Source organism: Solanum tuberosum, unplaced genomic scaffold (assembly GCF_000226075.1).
Source record: "Solanum tuberosum cultivar DM 1-3 516 R44 unplaced genomic scaffold, SolTub_3.0 scf00093, whole genome shotgun sequence".
In the NCBI taxonomy this organism is placed as follows: domain Eukaryota; kingdom Viridiplantae; phylum Streptophyta; class Magnoliopsida; order Solanales; family Solanaceae; genus Solanum; species Solanum tuberosum.
In genome coordinates this window covers 214,777-231,035 of record NW_006239018.1, presented here as the reverse complement: position 1 = coordinate 231,035, position 16,259 = coordinate 214,777, and the positions used below count along the sequence as shown (strand labels likewise).

The following is a 16,259-nucleotide window of genomic DNA, read 5'->3' as shown; positions in this document are numbered from 1 at the left end:
GAATTTTTTTTAAGTAGGAAATTAGTGTAAAAATAAATGAAGGGTTGAACGTGTCATGTTTGATGTGGTATGAGACATGAATACGTGTGCTTTTACCCCTTTTTTGGAGCAAGGCCAGTGTGGATAAGCTTAAGGACTAATTCTATATTGGTGGGAGTTGGGACTGACGTGATCAATGAAGTTGAGTTTGAAACCTGTTCAACTTGTATATGGGATTTTAAAAAAAAAACTATTTCAAAAATAATTGATGCCAAAAAATAATATATTTTTAAATATAGTGTTCAATTTTTAAGAGATGTTTATTTAAATTATACTATATTAGTTTGTTTATTTCTTGTTTAAAACTTCATTTTTGTTAAAATGACACATGGACTTTTATGGGTTCTTCTAGTCAAACTTATTGAATTGAAACAGCCATGATTGACTTAAAAGGAGTTTTGAGTCAATATCTTGACGTTGCAGTGTGTTAGCAAGTAGTGAATGAAGGAATCTTCTTCGACCATGATTATTCAATATCTAGACTTAAGAATTGTTTGACAAGGGGTATAAAAATTGTACTACTGAAAAAGGAATAGTAATAATATTGAAATTAGTTATGTTCAGATTATTTTTTTATACATTATTTAATTTGATATATTAAAAATAACAAATATTACGTAATTTTCTAAAAGTAGATATTTATTTCAAAGAAAAAAAACCTCCACATTCTTCTTAGTTCTATACACTTTCAAGGCAATCATGTTTTGAAAAATTGCACCAAATATTGGATTAATAATACTAAAACTAATACATGCGTTATTTTCTCTAATATCTTCCGTGAAACACCTCCTAATTAATACAGAAATAATATAATTAATGTATATGTTACTTTAAAACCTGGATATAATGTAACGTACGGGTAATTGGTAATACCCCAAGAGTGCATATAAGGCAAGCAATCATGAAAGTGAATACACGAAAGTGATATATTTTTAGATGAGCTAAGGTTAGTCATCTGATTCTATACATCATACATGGATATTATTCCAAATGGTATGTAGCTCTCATCTGGTGTTACATACTACCAATAAATCCTATGATGAATAGCAATATATACACGTACTAATACCTACTAATCTGCTTCCTCGCACTAACACATGTAACATAATGGAAAGAATCACCTAGTATTTTTATCGTTATTGAGATTTCAATCCTGACCTTCCATTGTTCTCATAAAAATATTGGACATAAGTTGTAGGTTTTGTGTAACAAAACAATTCAGATAGGACATTGTGCGTGCCTAGTGTACCAAACCCCTATCAACATATATAACTCACAAAATCAACTGCTCAGTAGAGAGCTTACCATAAAAGATGTATGTAGTAATGTTGTATTCATATTACAGAACAATGAGAGAACAAAAACCCCAAAGCAGAGAGTAATATTTAGAGATCAAATTTAGTGTCTTAACATATTCCATCATGAAAAACTTTTGGTAAGAATTATAGCAACACAATAATGAGCAATTAGCAAATTAACCTTGTAAGGAAATTAAAACACCTAAAGCCAAATATATTGCATATTAAAAGAGAAACTCCTAATCAAACAAGCTCAATCCCAAATCCTCGTCACTGTCCTCCTTCATCTCCTCCTGCAACCACACAATCAAACAAACACGTCATAAATTGGGACAGAGAGAATAATAAAAACTACTTAATATATAAATACGTACTAGTAACATTTATGACAAATTTGTTACCTTTTTCTCCTCAGCGGCGGGAGCAGCAGCAGCAGCACCACCTCCACCAACGGGGGCAGCAGTAACAGCTACTGCTGGACCGCCACCTGTCCCAACAGTCAAAATAAGATCTTCAATGTCCCTCTTCTCAAATAGCTTGGCGAAAAGACTAGGCCAATAAGACTCCACTGAAATATTAGCTGCTTTCACCACCGTAGCAATCTTCTCTGCCTGAAATCCCAAATACAATTATGTTAATTAAAAGATTATGATAAAAGAAAAATTAATTAGCGGGTAAGGAATGATGATTATTACAGTAATGGGAATTCCATCATCGAAGAGAAGTAACGCAGCATAGGTACAACCAAGTTCCCCAACTGACATTTTTGCACAAAATTGATGAAAGTTGTAAAGAATAATAAGAAAGATTAGAACAAAAAATCAGTTTTGATTATAGAAAATAAGTTGGTATTTAGAGGACCGTAAAACGAATAGATACGAAATATTAGGGTGGAGGAGTACGTTACGGATTTCAGGTGCTACGGGTCTAACGGCTTTACACACGAATAGCTACATTTTAAACTTTTTTACTATCTTCGATATTTATTTATTTTGCTTCTTATAACCCAACTTGTGAAAGTGTCAAAACTAGTTAGATTATATTTGTAGCGTCCTTAGTTGAGAATATCAAGTGCTGATCATTTGTAAACTTTAGATCAAGCAAATGAGATATAACTATTTTGCACATATTAGTAAAGCATATGCAATTCACAAAATGCAATCAATTAGTAGAATTAATGTATAAAACATTATTTGTGGTAATGATTTACTTGCTATTTTGATGAACTGATTTAAATAATAGCTTTACTATTTTGGTGAAATGGTTAAATATTAGCTTAACTCAGTCAAAAATACTTACTTTGGATGAATTCAAGTTTCAAAGATTTTTTACGAAATTGCGTCTTAAGCTGATTACGGTTCATAAAATTTGAAACATGAAGTTACGTCGAAAAAACCCTAGCTCAGTTAAAACTTTTGTTGGAAGTTTGGCTGAGCAGTAAAAACTTTTGTTGGAGAAGATATTTTTGTAAATAAATGATTTTATTTTAACAAGTATGCAATGGATATTCTTTTTCGTACTACAAATCAAACAATCAATAAGAAATAATCCAGAATTACTGGTTGCATAACTTGTATTCAAACCAAACAACTCCTGTAGTTCTCTCTTTCCATTGAAAGGACACCCTTAATTGATGTACTAACTAGCTATCACTGAACCCTAACGCATGAACTTTCCAAGACAATTTCAGCAACAGTTGAGACATCACCATCAATGCTTGCTTTAGGGTATACAATCTATATGACACCAGCAGCCCTTCTAACGCAGAGTCTGTTGTGCACCGAGTTACATTTTTTGTATTTAAGACTGATCACTAGAGAATATATTTACGTTTTGGCGAGGTATTTTGACTGGGAATATCAAATGCTTAAACAAATACCAAGTGTGAGAAGAGACGATCAGATACAGCATCACATCGACAACAAATGAAATCAACACGCTAATGTTTTAATATAGTCGGAACTAAGTTAAGCAGAAAAACCACTGTGCAAAAGTCTACATGTTTGATTGGCCAATGACTAATGACAGCCGAGAGAACAGAGATACTGCAGCTCTCACAGATAAAACAACACATTGCTAGGACAGACCTCCAAAGGTTCCAGTCTTTAATACAGATCTAGTCCATAGCAGACTCCTATCAAACTAACAATATAGAGTTTCAGATTCTCCTTTCAAGAGGAGAACACCACTAAACAAATCTAGCGGCAGCATAAGCCACTGTTTGATCATGCCTGGAAAAAGACCATAATATGCAAACATTAGAAAAGTTCAATATGAAGCATCCAAAATTCTGATCAGGACCATTTGCAACAAGACTAACAAAAACACAAGTGATCATCCAGAGGCAAATCAAACATTAATTAAATACCAAAAAATAGCCTAACCTGCTGTGGTGATGCCGATCTGGACCTTGACGGTGACCTCGATCTCGATCTCGACCTAGACATTGATCTGGACAATGACCTGGACCTGGACCTGGACCTGGACACAGATTATGAGCTCAAGTGTTAAAAAAGCCTTGAAGATAAATTGAAAATAGAAAACAAAAGGCTATATTAGTACCTACAAAAAAAAATACAATTTTAAGTAATATGCAATGTCATATACCTGGTCGACTTAACAGGAGATGCAGATCTAGACTTTGGCGGTGGTGATCTCGAAACTGAACGGGCGGGTGATCTGAACAAACACTCAGTAAGATATCAAGAGAAAAAGGAATGTACATAAACGAGTTCATTTATTATCTGCAACTTGATCTACCTCCTACTCTTCCTTGGAGTTCTGCTCCTGCTTCTGCTCCGGCTACGACTTCTTGAAGGGCTGCCCTTGTATTCTCTTACCTATATATGAAGGGAACAGAAAATTGAAATGAGCATCAACGTAAAAATACATTGTAAATACGAAAATTCCTGCTACTACTAACTCAAGTACACATGTTCACTGAATAATTGTGTCGTAAAAATCCTAGATATCCAATACTCCCTCTGTTTCAATTTGTTTCTCTCGATTTGAATTGGCATGAAGTTTAAGAAAGTACAGAAAACTTCTGAATGATGCGCCCTTCAACTAAATATATGTATAATGTCCCAAAATGACCTTTAATCTGTGGCCTTAAACAAGCCACATGGGATGTTTAAATTAAAGAGTTAAGAATTAGAGAAGAGGCATTATTTTTTAAACCGACTAAAAGGATAGTAAGACAGACAAATTGAACTAAGGGAGTATTAAAAACCATCGAATCAGGAAATCACCACCATACCCCGTGAATATGCTGAGAGATTAAGCATTGATTTAAAATTAAAGTCTTTCCAAGAGTTTGGGTTGAAGGAAGAAAACTAAAATAAAATGTAGTGTAAAGAAAAACAAGGATAAACAAATACCCGGATGTAGGTTCTTGTCCAAGGATTCCTGAACTCAGTATCATCAAGTTTTCTTATCTGAACGAAAAGAAAACATGTTAACCACAAGCTTGGCCCTTCTCCAAAGGGACAAAATAAAATAAGAAACACCACCATCAAGGGAGTTGCAGATTAAACATTCATGAGTAATGAAACTAGCAAAACACAAGAATTACTTGCAGAGGATATTAATTAAAAAAAAAACAAATAACCATCCTTCCAATGGTTAAAGAACCAAGGAACTCGAAAGTTCAGGAAACTCAACCGTGCGATAGGGTCTAACTCCTCAAAAAAAAGAAGATAGCAATATTGAGTTTAAAACCCATTTAGATAATGAGGCAGATAAGAAACTTACAGCATATTTCATGTCTTCATAATTTGTGTAGTCCACCAAGCCAAAGGTTCCTGATATGGACAAGAAAATTTAGAACTACAGACATAAACACAGTTAGCACAAGAGCAGAATACAAATGTCACCTAAAAACAATTTTCCTGAATATTCAAATCTTACAAAAATAAAAATACGACATTTGCATTTTCATCTTGCACTTCAGTTTTTCTCAAAGGTTAGCTCAAGGCACAATAAAGGCCAAAAGACAAGCGAATTGAAGCATGGTCTCTGCCTCGCCGTCTCAGCGCTTTGCTAAGAAGCGCCAAGGTGCTAAGATGTACACCTCATTACAGCCGTGCACTGTCTCAAGGAGGGAAAAACTAATAGTGTTGGCGAAGTGATATATTAATCATTAAAGAAACATTTTATGAATGAATAACATAGTAATTAGGAATAAGAAATTGGAAATTTAACATTAAGAGAACTCCGCACTAAATCTGAAGAACTTAGAGCTAATCATTTGCATTAGAAATTTACTATGGTCTTCAAATGGTGAGATTCTTACTCTGTGTACTTAATTTATATTTTCCAATTCTTTTATTCACATAATCAATTCTGGTTTCTCTGTAGCACTTTGTTTCCTTAAATTGCAAGTGTAATTAATTGTCTTTCTTCCCTTCTTGATAAAACCCCCGCTAATTCTCGGGAAATTTTCTGATCTTAATTTCCTTGGAGATCAGAGTCGCATACATGCAGTTTTTTCACCACAATTCCAGTATTCTTGAGTATTGTTTAAAATTCACAAGTAAAAGGATCCAGTTAGATATGTCTTCGAGATGTAAGACTTGGTCATACCTTCACTGTCACGAGAAACCTCAGCAAAGCACACATCCCCAGCTTTCCGCATATGATCCTGACATATTTTCCACCAGGTTACTGCAATTGCTATAGATACAAACCACCACTGGGAAATATCCTGCCCACTTAACTTACCTTCAAATCTTGCCAAGAAGCAGAAGATGGAAGACCTCGAATAATAACTGTATATAGATGACAAGAAAAGTCAAGAGACATCTATATGATCAGGGACAATTACATAGACGGCAATCAAGACAGGAAACTTCAAGAGACATTCAAGTAAGTTATAGTGGAACCTCGGTAATCAGAATGCCGAGAAATGCCATGACGCCCTCCACCTCCACCTCCACCACCACTGCTGCCATAACTGCCTCGACGATCACTTGAAGATGATGGCCCTCTTCCTCCATGAGCAAGCTCAACCTATATCATGCATCTAAAGTGTCAAACACGTGGAAGCTCATATTTCCTACATAGATCTGTGTATCTATGAATATGAGAGAATCAAGATGGAAATTGTTCTTACCCTCAGCCTACAGCCATCAAAGTTGTAGCCATCTCTACCCCTGATGGCATCTTCAGCATCTCGAGAACTTTCAAACTAAAGAATTCGGGGAAGGGAAATGACAGATAATCAGCAGACAAAAGAAGCAATTGACAACCAGAAAGGGAAAAAGAAAAAGCAACCGACAGCAGAAGGTCAAACTTCAAACTACAGAAAACTGTATACATGTAAATATGCTAAATAAACATACCTCCACGAAACAATAGCAAGGAGGACGAGGTGGGATCTTCAACTCAATGTCCAATATACGACCATACTGCAATACAGGAGAGAATTTATAAACAGTAAGCACTTTTTAAGCTTAGGATACAGTGTTTCTTTTACAACAAATCTTAGGATACAGTGTTGCTTTTACAAGGAATCTCAGGGTATAGTGTTCGCAAGAATGTATGCTAAACCAACTCTACATTTCAAGACAAGGCTGAATGCTTCCAAATCGATGCCTCCCAACTGTTTACTCTCAATCGGGTAAACAGAATACTGGTGGTATTGAGGCAAGGAGGAGGATGCAGTGCAGGATACTAAAGAAGAAGCCTCTCTCACCATCAAACTTTGTTTTCAACCATAACTTAATATTGATACTAGTACTGCAACAGATTCTCTTATGAGACTACACTTAGGCTTTCTTGTTCTAAAATTTTACAAATAAGAGTTCAATCAAAAAATTCCATCCATTATACAGATGGGGATGGCATTGTAATGAAATTCAGAAAACAAGCATACCTAGGAATGCATTCATCTGCAATATAATCTCAAGTGATGCCGTTGTTTTTTGTTGTTTACAAGTATAACTTATGCATCGAAGGTTGAATCCAGAGCCCTATGAGCTAAGTACAATTGATAACTAACTTCTCCACAAGAAAATAAGCCTTTGCAGCTAAGAGTGTTTAAATAAGTGAATGTGACATACCTTGTAGAATAGATCTTCAACTTCCAGTTCCTTTATATCTGCTGGTAGGTTGCCAACGTAGATTGAGCGTGAAAAGCGGCCACTCATTCTCAGCAATGAAGGGAGAATTCACAGATAACTGCAAGCAGATGTAACTTATAAACAATTTTCAAGATTCCAGTTAACATTGAAGAGAAATAATTAAACAATATAATGGATAAATTTATATCATTCTGTATTTGACTTGACAATAACAGAATCGAGCAGAAAAATTCTGAAGCAAACCAAGAGAGCAATCCTTCAATTGAGCTGTGCTCCACCAGCTCCATTGCTCAAAATGCTCCATGATGCTCCAAAATTATAGATTCAAACAGAAAAATTATGAAACCAAGAGAACAATCCCAAGTTAAGCTAATGATCCAGAAGCTCCATCGCTCATATGTTCCAAGATGCTCCAAAGCAAAAATTATTTGAACTAATATTTGATCTCCTCATCCACTCAAAATTTTTGCAGATGATAGCTCTTCTGAGAGTGAGAAAGAACCTCCAACTACACATAAAACCCAAATACTCCACCCTGACTTGTCCCACTCCCCCAAATACATCCCTATGTATGATTCCAAAGCTCATTTTTGTTCCAAGCGCTTGAAATCTATCATAAAGAAAGCATTTATGTCATAAGATGAGGTGAGATCGCGACATACTAATGCATTTTCCCTTTTCTTAATTATTTTTAAGATCACTGAGAAATCATCCTACAAGGCATGCAATATATACCTTTCCTGTTTAAGTTAACATAAAACCAGTTTAGCGCAACTGATGTCATTTCCCTGAACCTAAGATAAGATAAGATTTTTTTTTGAGAAAGTTAACTGGTATTATAAACATAGAAGTACACCAATAGTGAACTCCTGTAGTAATTACATCAAAAGTATAGAGGGTTTACCAAAAAGAATCTAAACACCTATCTCCCTCGTAAACTATCTAAGAATAGGGTGATGTCCCCCGGATCCTTGGGAATAGAATGGATACACCAAAAGTAAAAGGTCACTAAAGAATTCATTTTAATGCTTTGGAAAGGGATGCTCTTGTTCTCAAAACATCTCTGATTTCTCTCACTCCATATTGTCCACCAGATGCAGGCAGGGACAATCTTCCATCTCTCCTTGTGTCCTGACTGATTTCCATCTCTATTCCAACATGCTAGGACTTCTGCAGTATTTCTAGGCATGGTCCATGTTATACCTCTCAGGTTAATGAAATACTTCCATAGTTTCTCAGTCACTTTACAATGCAAAAAAAGAAGTTCTCAAAAAAAAAGATTTCTAAGTCACCAATTGTCAGTAAAACATTGCTTGAACTTTGAACTGTGGAGACTACAAAGATGAGAATTGGATATGATGCAACATATTTTCGGAGAAAAAAGGATTTACTTTGGCAGATCGTTGTCTAAAATGTTTTTCAATATTTGGTTGGATTAAAAACAGGATCATATGGCAACCATCAAATGCGCTAGGATTGAGTTTATAGGTCCTGAATTTTAGAAAAGGCATCTTCAAATAGGGTTCTAGATAAATTATTTATTTATTTTGAGAATAAAGAGAATGGGTTCGGGATAAATTTATGTTATTTTTGATGACCATGGTGTCCTGGCCAGCTTTCTCGCACCTCGACTAATTACACGGGATACCTGCCACCTCCCACCAGCAACGAGTACCAGTACCAGGTACCAGTAACTCTGTCCACCCAGGCTATAAGCTACCAAACCCGTCAACTATAATGTGGCTCCACCCCAGCAATCATAAAAGATGGAGGATGGTATTTTGGTGAAATCTTTGAATATTAAAGTTGACAACGACCCTTATGTGTTGGATGAAGCAAGTGATATAGAGTGAGATTCAGAATATTCGCAATGGAAAATGACTTAAGTTGTTTTCACCCTTTTGGTGGTGAATTTTCAACCATTGAGGAAATAAACATTGGAGAACGATTCAATGAGTAAAAAACCATTCAATAAAATATTCTCTGTCATACCAAGCAAACCCATCAAGTATTTTTCTTATTACACGATTAGAATTTCATCTTTCAATTCCAATATTCCTATTATTTCCTGCCAAGCAAGTCCGACATGATGGTTGCAGCTCTTTGAAGGGAAAAACGCTATTGCAGTACGAATTTCACTAATAAAAAAACTATCACACTGTTATGTAACACAAGAAACATCACAAGAGATATGACCCATAAAAGTTCGAGCTTTTCTAGCAAAAGCCGACGAACAATGAGAAGCAACACCCAGGCTAAAACAAACCCTGGGATTACGAAATGAACCCATTCTGCCACAAACAGAAAACGATCAATTCGCAACACAGAACATCCAGAAAATACAGAAATAGCTAAATTCGGTAAGATTTTTACAGATTCGTAACTAGGGTTTCTTCCACCCTCGACCCTTCTCAGGGATTAACAAATGTGCCCTTATCTTAGGACAGAGCTGTGAGAAAAAAATCTACTAAATATTACCTGGAATTTCAATTTCGGCTCGGCGGAATTCTGATGAAATTGGTGATCAACTTCTTCTCCAGTTCTTGTCGGGTTCTCTCTCCTGGTGCTGTGCTGCACTTCTTCCAGAGAGTTCTTAATTTTAGGGCTTTTTTCTGGTTATAAATGCCAACGGTGTAGGATCTGTTCCATTGATTTTCACTTTTAACCCCTCAGCTTTGATTTATTTACACATGTTCCCTTTTGGAATCTCAATTTCCCCGGAGTGTTTCGCAGGGTGTGCAAAAATTAAATCGATCGATAAATCGAAATTGAAAAAAATATTATTTATTAATTTTTATTGGGTTATTGGGTTAACAATTTTCTAATGGTTTAATAAAAAAATCTATCGATTTATCGATTCGATTTTGATTTTTGAATATTGAGTTATTGGATAAATTGATAACACATTAAGACTGTAGTAATTTACTACTTTACCCGTACATAAATGTTAAATATTAGTCTCAATGCATCACTAGTTAGTAGTTACTATCTTTGCATTTTAGCCTTCAATTTATACTTCACAATATACAAAACATCAAAATCTAAAGTAAGAATTTTTTTCCCTCTTAATTTCTCTTTGTGCTACACTTGTATAATCTTTTCATGTTAGTTATTACTGTTTATATTTTATGAGCATGTCACGATTCGAGCCTACACCCCGGACGTGACACGGCGTACAAGACTCCGAAAAACTTCATAGCATTCATAACATAAGACATATGAAAAATAGTACGGAATTTAAAACTTTTAATCCATACAATCGAAAACTTTACTTAAAAACAAACAACGGAAGTCTAACTTGTCTCACATGGTCATCTAATACAACTTGAATCAAAGATAGGGTCACAGCACTTAAACATAGTCTGAAACGTAAAATGACATAAGAAACTACTAAAGACTCTCATATGTCCTCGAATCTTGAGGACTCACCACTAGCTTAGAGAATAGTCAATCCAAGTTTTACTCCAAAGAAAATCACCTTAAGATCCGGAACCTACACTTTGTAGAAAAATAGAAGAAATATGGGTTAACACAAAAAAAATGTACTAAGTATGATAGCCATGTAAAAACCATGCTTAAAAGGACATTTTGGTTGAAAACCATGCTTTATGTCAAGTTTGAGAATCATCATGCATCTTTAGTATAAACATACAAGACATAAGCATATTTATCATGTAAGTCATTAGAACATAATAGAGTCATCATGAAAGTAACCCTAAGTTATACTTGTGCAATATATGAATGGCATCCCATAATACCATTCATACTAAGTACCACTTTGAGGCCACTATAACATATTTATCATTCTTCAATCTCCTCTTTAGTCAATAATCATAGACAATGAACATTTACATTCAATAAGGCATGACAAGGAAATGAACTCATAATAACATTTTCAAGTTGAGCATTCATCATTTCATTAACTCTTTAAGTCAACATTCTCATTAGCTTCATTATGAGCACATTCATTTCATTAGACATTAAGACATTAGAGAACACACCATAGCCCTCGCAAAGCCTACTCGTGCAATACATGAATGGCATCTCATACTACCACCCACACTTCATAGAACCTCTTGAGTAACTATAGCATGTATCTCACATGATGGGAATAAACATTAACCGACATAGACCATGTGAGTAAACCATGAAATTCGGTGTCTATCCTACACCGTAAAGGGTTGGTCTACTTGCCTAAGGTAGGACCCATAACATTTTAACTTAGGTGGATCTACTAGCTAATAACTTATGTGGGCACATAGTTTTGGGATAAAGAAGATGTTCATTGAAACCCGGCCTAACATGGGGAGAGCTTCTATCTTACCATATCAACTCGGTGTCAAGCTTACATTCCCATAGAGTAGTTCATTCTCATTAACATTATTATACTTAAGAGGGCTACCACCATTAGGTCTACCGACCCAAAGTACATTACACACATGAAAGAGCCACCACCATTAGGTCTACCGATTCAAGGTACATTATTAGGATAGCTCATTGAATCCTCAAGAAAGGGCCACCACCATTAGGTCTACCGAATCAATGTTCATCATTACATTAGTAGTTCATAGACTCATCATAAAGGGCTACCACCATTAGGTCTACCGGTTCAAGACATAGCCTTAGAATACTTCATTAATCATTTATGAAAGGGCTACCACCATTAGGTCTACTAATTCAAGGTTCATTATTCATTACATGAAAGGACTACCACCATTAGGTCTACCAATTCAATGTTCATTATTCATAACAGGAAAGGGCTACAACCATTAGGTCTACCGATTCAATATTCATTAAGTCCAGATACATTAGTTAAAGAGGATGCCCTAAGCCTACCAATTCAAGGTATATCATTACATTGAAGAAATCTTTCACAATATACCATCATCATTCACAAGTGTATAATTGAGAATAACATTACAATAATATCACAATTGCATTGTAGTCATGGTCACATTACTTTCATTGAAATCACAAAGCATACACATGGCATCATGATTATACATCAATTCTTCATACTTTGCCCTTCAAGGCTATGAATCACAATTCACCAACACACCTAGAATTACTACAATTAGGCATGGATCATGCATAGCATCATGATTATACATCAATCTTTCATAATTTGCCCTCCAGGGCTATGAATCAATTTCAACCCAAACATTTAGATAAGGGGAATATCATGATTCAATAACTCAATCAAGATAGACATACTCAATTAACATGCTTCCATAATCAATCAACCCACATTCTAAATTCACAATTTAATATTTTAGGGGAATCATGGGTTCATGGGGAAATTTCATCATAAAACAACATTAATTCCTCAATTCAATCATCATTCATCATAAATCAACCTTTGAAAACGTTTTGAAATTGAACCCATGACTTATATTGAAACCCTAACTTTTGGGGGAATTTGAAAGCTTTGAAATCATGTTTTGAAGGGACTTTATGGGTGAAAGCTACCCATAGATGAAAACTACCATACCTTGACTGAAGATTCTCCACAAAATTGAAGAGAAAAGATGAACTCTTGAACTCCAAACCTTGACTTCTTCTTCTCCAATGGAGGTTTCCAGAGAGAGAATTATTTGGAGAGGATATAGTTTTTATTTTGTGTTTTTGGGAATAATGAGTTGTAAGGGGGTGTTTAATAGTTTAAAAAACCTTAAATAACTCTAAATAATCAAAACAAACCGACCCCTAACTTAACTAACCACCCTAAGAATTTACCACCTTGCCCCTTAATTAGCCGAGCCTAGGCAGATTCCCAGGTGTGATCCACACCCCTTGACCCACGGACCGTGGGTGCACTTACACCCCGTCCTGCAGGTCCGTGGGTGGGGTCTGCAACTTGACATCTCATCTCTGGACTCATGAAACCTCTCTACGAGGAGTGGATGGACCTACAGGGGTAGGTACCACCCGTAGCCCACAACTTTTTGGCAACTTAGGCAGTTTTGGGGAGCTTTGGGGGTTAGGCTTTAAGGTCTTGGTTGGTCCTTCGGGAGTCGTACCTTGACGTTTAACCTTTAAACCCCTCAACCTAAGCTCGGAAACTCATTTAACAACAAAAAATCCCACATCAAACTCAACAATACACTCGTAAGGTTCTAGTTTCACCTACTAGTTTTTCTGAGGTGTTACGGAGCATTTGCAAAGTTACATTATTGTCTTGTCGTGTCAAATTGTTAGAGAAGTCATATATTTGTTTCACAAGCATTTTTTATTGGTTAAATCGAAAAACTCAACTGTTAAGGATCAAAACTGATAAATCTAAAATCGGTATTGGTTTAGCATATTTAAAAATTGATAAAACCGAATTGATAATACATAAAATCGAATTGAATCGACCGATACACACACGTTATTTGGTAGGATGTATTATAATAATAATGCATGGATTAGCTTTGTGTATTTTTAATATTTTATTTGGTATAATTTTCACTTTTTATGTACTTTATTTGGTAATATGTTATGCATAATTAACTCCCTCCGTCCAACAATACTTGTCCACTATACTAAGAGCTCGTTTGGCCATGCGATATGGTATCATGATATGGAATCATGATATAATATCATTATATGGAATTATGAGATGAAATTGAAGTTTTGTTTGGACATGCGATATGAAATTTTCGAGTTGTATATTTTCTCATAAACATAAGAATCTCATAAGTTGTAAAACTATTAAAAATCCCCAATTGTTTATTCAATCTTAACAAATAAACAAAAAATTATAAAATCTCATAATAAATTATTACAAAGTTATTTGATCTCCACTTAAGTAATTGTTTCAACTAACTTTAATTCAATAAAAAAAATTGAATATAAATTGTAGTGTACTAGTCTTTAATATAATCCTCTCACATAGTACGGACAATTTCCTCACGCCGAACTTGCATTTCTCGATCATGTGACCGAGAAGACGAACCAACATTGTTACTTTGAGTTGTAATAAATACAAAACGGTAGAAGTAATAAATTAGGTGTTGGAGTAAATGAAGAGAACAATTTTATTACTCAACAATCGGTTGATGTGAGTTAAAATGACTATGTGTTGGTGAGAATAATAAATTTTATGTCGGTAAGAATAATAAATTTAAAAAAGCAATGATGTAATTATAAATTTTATTTACATATGAAAAATGGTTAGTAGATATAAATGTGGGGTCGTTTTAACAAAATATAAACTTATGGATCAATTTTTGTATTAAAAATATCTCAAATCATGATATGAAATTCTCATATCATGGTTTTTGGAGAATATGAAATCACATCTCATGATATGGAATCATGAGATAGAATCAGCGTAAAATCGCATGTCCAAACGTTGAATCCATCTCACGATTTCATATCATGATATGGTATCGCATGGCCAAACGCCTATTAAAAATAGACGTCCAACAATACTTGTTCACTTTATGAAATCCATGAATAATTTTACATTTAGTTCCTAATTTATCTTTATCATTAATTATAGTCATTTTCCTATTACATTTTTCAACACACTGTATTTATTACTCCCTATGTCCCTAATTACTTGTCCACTTTTAAATTGACACACCTATTAAGAAAGCAATTATTTAACATAGTGAGTTTACCATTTTACCCCTATTAATTATGAAGTGGATGAATTAAAAACTTAAGATTTTCAAAAAGTTCTACCTTTTTCGAAGTAATTAATTGAGGGTATAATAGGTAAAAATATTTTGTCCTTTCTTGATTTGTCAAAATGGACAAGTAATTAGGGACAACTAAAAAAGAAAAAGTGGACAAGTAATTAGGGACGGAGGAAGTATATTCAAAGGGTGATATAATAAAATTGTCCTTCTATTTATAATTTCTTAAGGGGTGTGTCAAGTTAATAGTTGACGACTATTATTGGACAGAGGGAGTACATGATAAATTATGGTGTCAGTAATGCAAGAGTTTTTGATGAATGTACTAGCATGGTTAAATATATAATTGTCTCTCAAAATCTTTTACACATTCTTTTTGTTGTATTATGGACGGTATTTGTGTAAACAAATAATTATTTTTAGAAATTATGCAATTCATATTATTTTTAATACATAAAAAAAACAATATATAAGCAAATGGTCTCATCATAACTAATATCAACATTAGTAATATCACCACTACTAATGCACTTTATTCAACTCTATTTCTTATATATACACTACCAAATGATCCATTTATTTTATTATGTTTTCTACAACTACGTGGCAAATTATGGGATTAACAATTGAAAAAAAAACTAATAGTTATACAGACATTCTTACCATATTTACTATTTTTTTTCTATAGTTTGAAATAATTATATAGGATCTCACTAATTAATAACTTCATATCAAATTATAAGTCATATGCACTATAAAATATGGATACATAGGAAGAGAGACGAGTGAGAAAGGCAAGCGACGGAGGAGAGAGGCAAGCGAGATAGAAACTAGGGGTGGCAATTTCAGCTCATATAAATGGAAGGAACCATTTTTTCCATATTAAATTCAATGGATCACTCATATTTTCTTAAATGGGTAAATATGGGCATCAACTTATTTAAGCTCATACAAATATGGACAAAATGGGTAAACATGAGAATCCATATATACCCATATATCACTCTCTTACCATAAAAATCCCTAATTGCACTATTTATTTTGAAAATAAAATATAAAAAACTGGGGTGGCGGTGGGGGTGGATGTGGTAGTGGGGGCAAAAAAAAATTGAAATTTTTTATAAAACTTTTTTGTGTGTGGGTGGGGGGTGTCCTGGGTGAGGGTGGGGGTAGGGTTGGCAAAATTAAAAATTTTTATTTTTTCAAAAAAAAGT

At 34.4% G+C, this 16,259-nt stretch overlaps 2 protein-coding genes and 1 long non-coding RNA gene across 6 annotated transcripts in view; all 3 read right to left on the bottom strand.

Moving 5' to 3' along the window:
* Positions 1 to 16,259, bottom strand: part of LOC107060687 (uncharacterized) — a 38,408-nt gene that overhangs the window by 6,426 nt on the left and 15,723 nt on the right. The gene's annotated exons all lie outside the window — the stretch shown is intronic.
* LOC102602153 (60S acidic ribosomal protein P1) lies at positions 1,400 to 2,135 on the bottom strand. The gene is made up of 3 exons (XM_006347577.2): positions 2,033 to 2,135; positions 1,739 to 1,948; positions 1,400 to 1,630 (listed from the first exon to the last, which is right to left on the bottom strand). Exons 1-3 carry the CDS (start codon positions 2,099 to 2,101, stop codon positions 1,577 to 1,579), a joined length of 333 nt encoding a protein of 110 aa, XP_006347639.1. The 5' UTR covers positions 2,102 to 2,135; the 3' UTR covers positions 1,400 to 1,576.
* On the bottom strand, positions 3,241 to 10,027 carry LOC102577891 (pre-mRNA splicing factor-like protein). 4 transcript variants are annotated; one of them, XM_015308828.1, is made up of 14 exons: positions 9,899 to 10,026; positions 7,664 to 8,030; positions 7,400 to 7,517; positions 6,680 to 6,745; positions 6,451 to 6,525; positions 6,221 to 6,347; positions 6,060 to 6,106; positions 5,922 to 5,979; positions 5,091 to 5,140; positions 4,718 to 4,774; positions 4,098 to 4,177; positions 3,945 to 4,016; positions 3,722 to 3,818; positions 3,264 to 3,568 (listed from the first exon to the last, which is right to left on the bottom strand). In XM_015308828.1, the coding sequence occupies exons 3-14, from the start codon at positions 7,484 to 7,486 to the stop codon at positions 3,563 to 3,565; spliced, it is 822 nt and encodes a 273-aa protein (XP_015164314.1). In that variant the 5' UTR covers positions 7,487 to 7,517; positions 7,664 to 8,030; positions 9,899 to 10,026; the 3' UTR covers positions 3,264 to 3,562.

Coding starts and splice junctions, on each gene's coding strand:
- LOC102602153 (XM_006347577.2), bottom strand. CDS start 2,101: ATGTCAGTTGGGGAACTTGGTTGTACCTATGCTGCGTTACTTCTCTTC. Junction 1,949..2,032: donor ATGATGGAATTCCCATTACT/GTAATAATCATC, acceptor TTGGGATTTCAG/GCAGAGAAGATTGCTACGGT. Junction 1,631..1,738: donor CCGCCGCTGAGGAGAAAAAG/GTAACAAATTTG, acceptor GTGTGGTTGCAG/GAGGAGATGAAGGAGGACAG.
- LOC102577891 (XM_015308828.1), bottom strand. CDS start 7,486: ATGAGTGGCCGCTTTTCACGCTCAATCTACGTTGGCAACCTACCAGCA. Junction 4,178..4,717: donor GGACAAGAACCTACATCCGG/GTATTTGTTTAT, acceptor CTTCATATATAG/GTAAGAGAATACAAGGGCAG. Junction 4,017..4,097: donor ACTCCAAGGAAGAGTAGGAG/GTAGATCAAGTT, acceptor GTGTTTGTTCAG/ATCACCCGCCCGTTCAGTTT.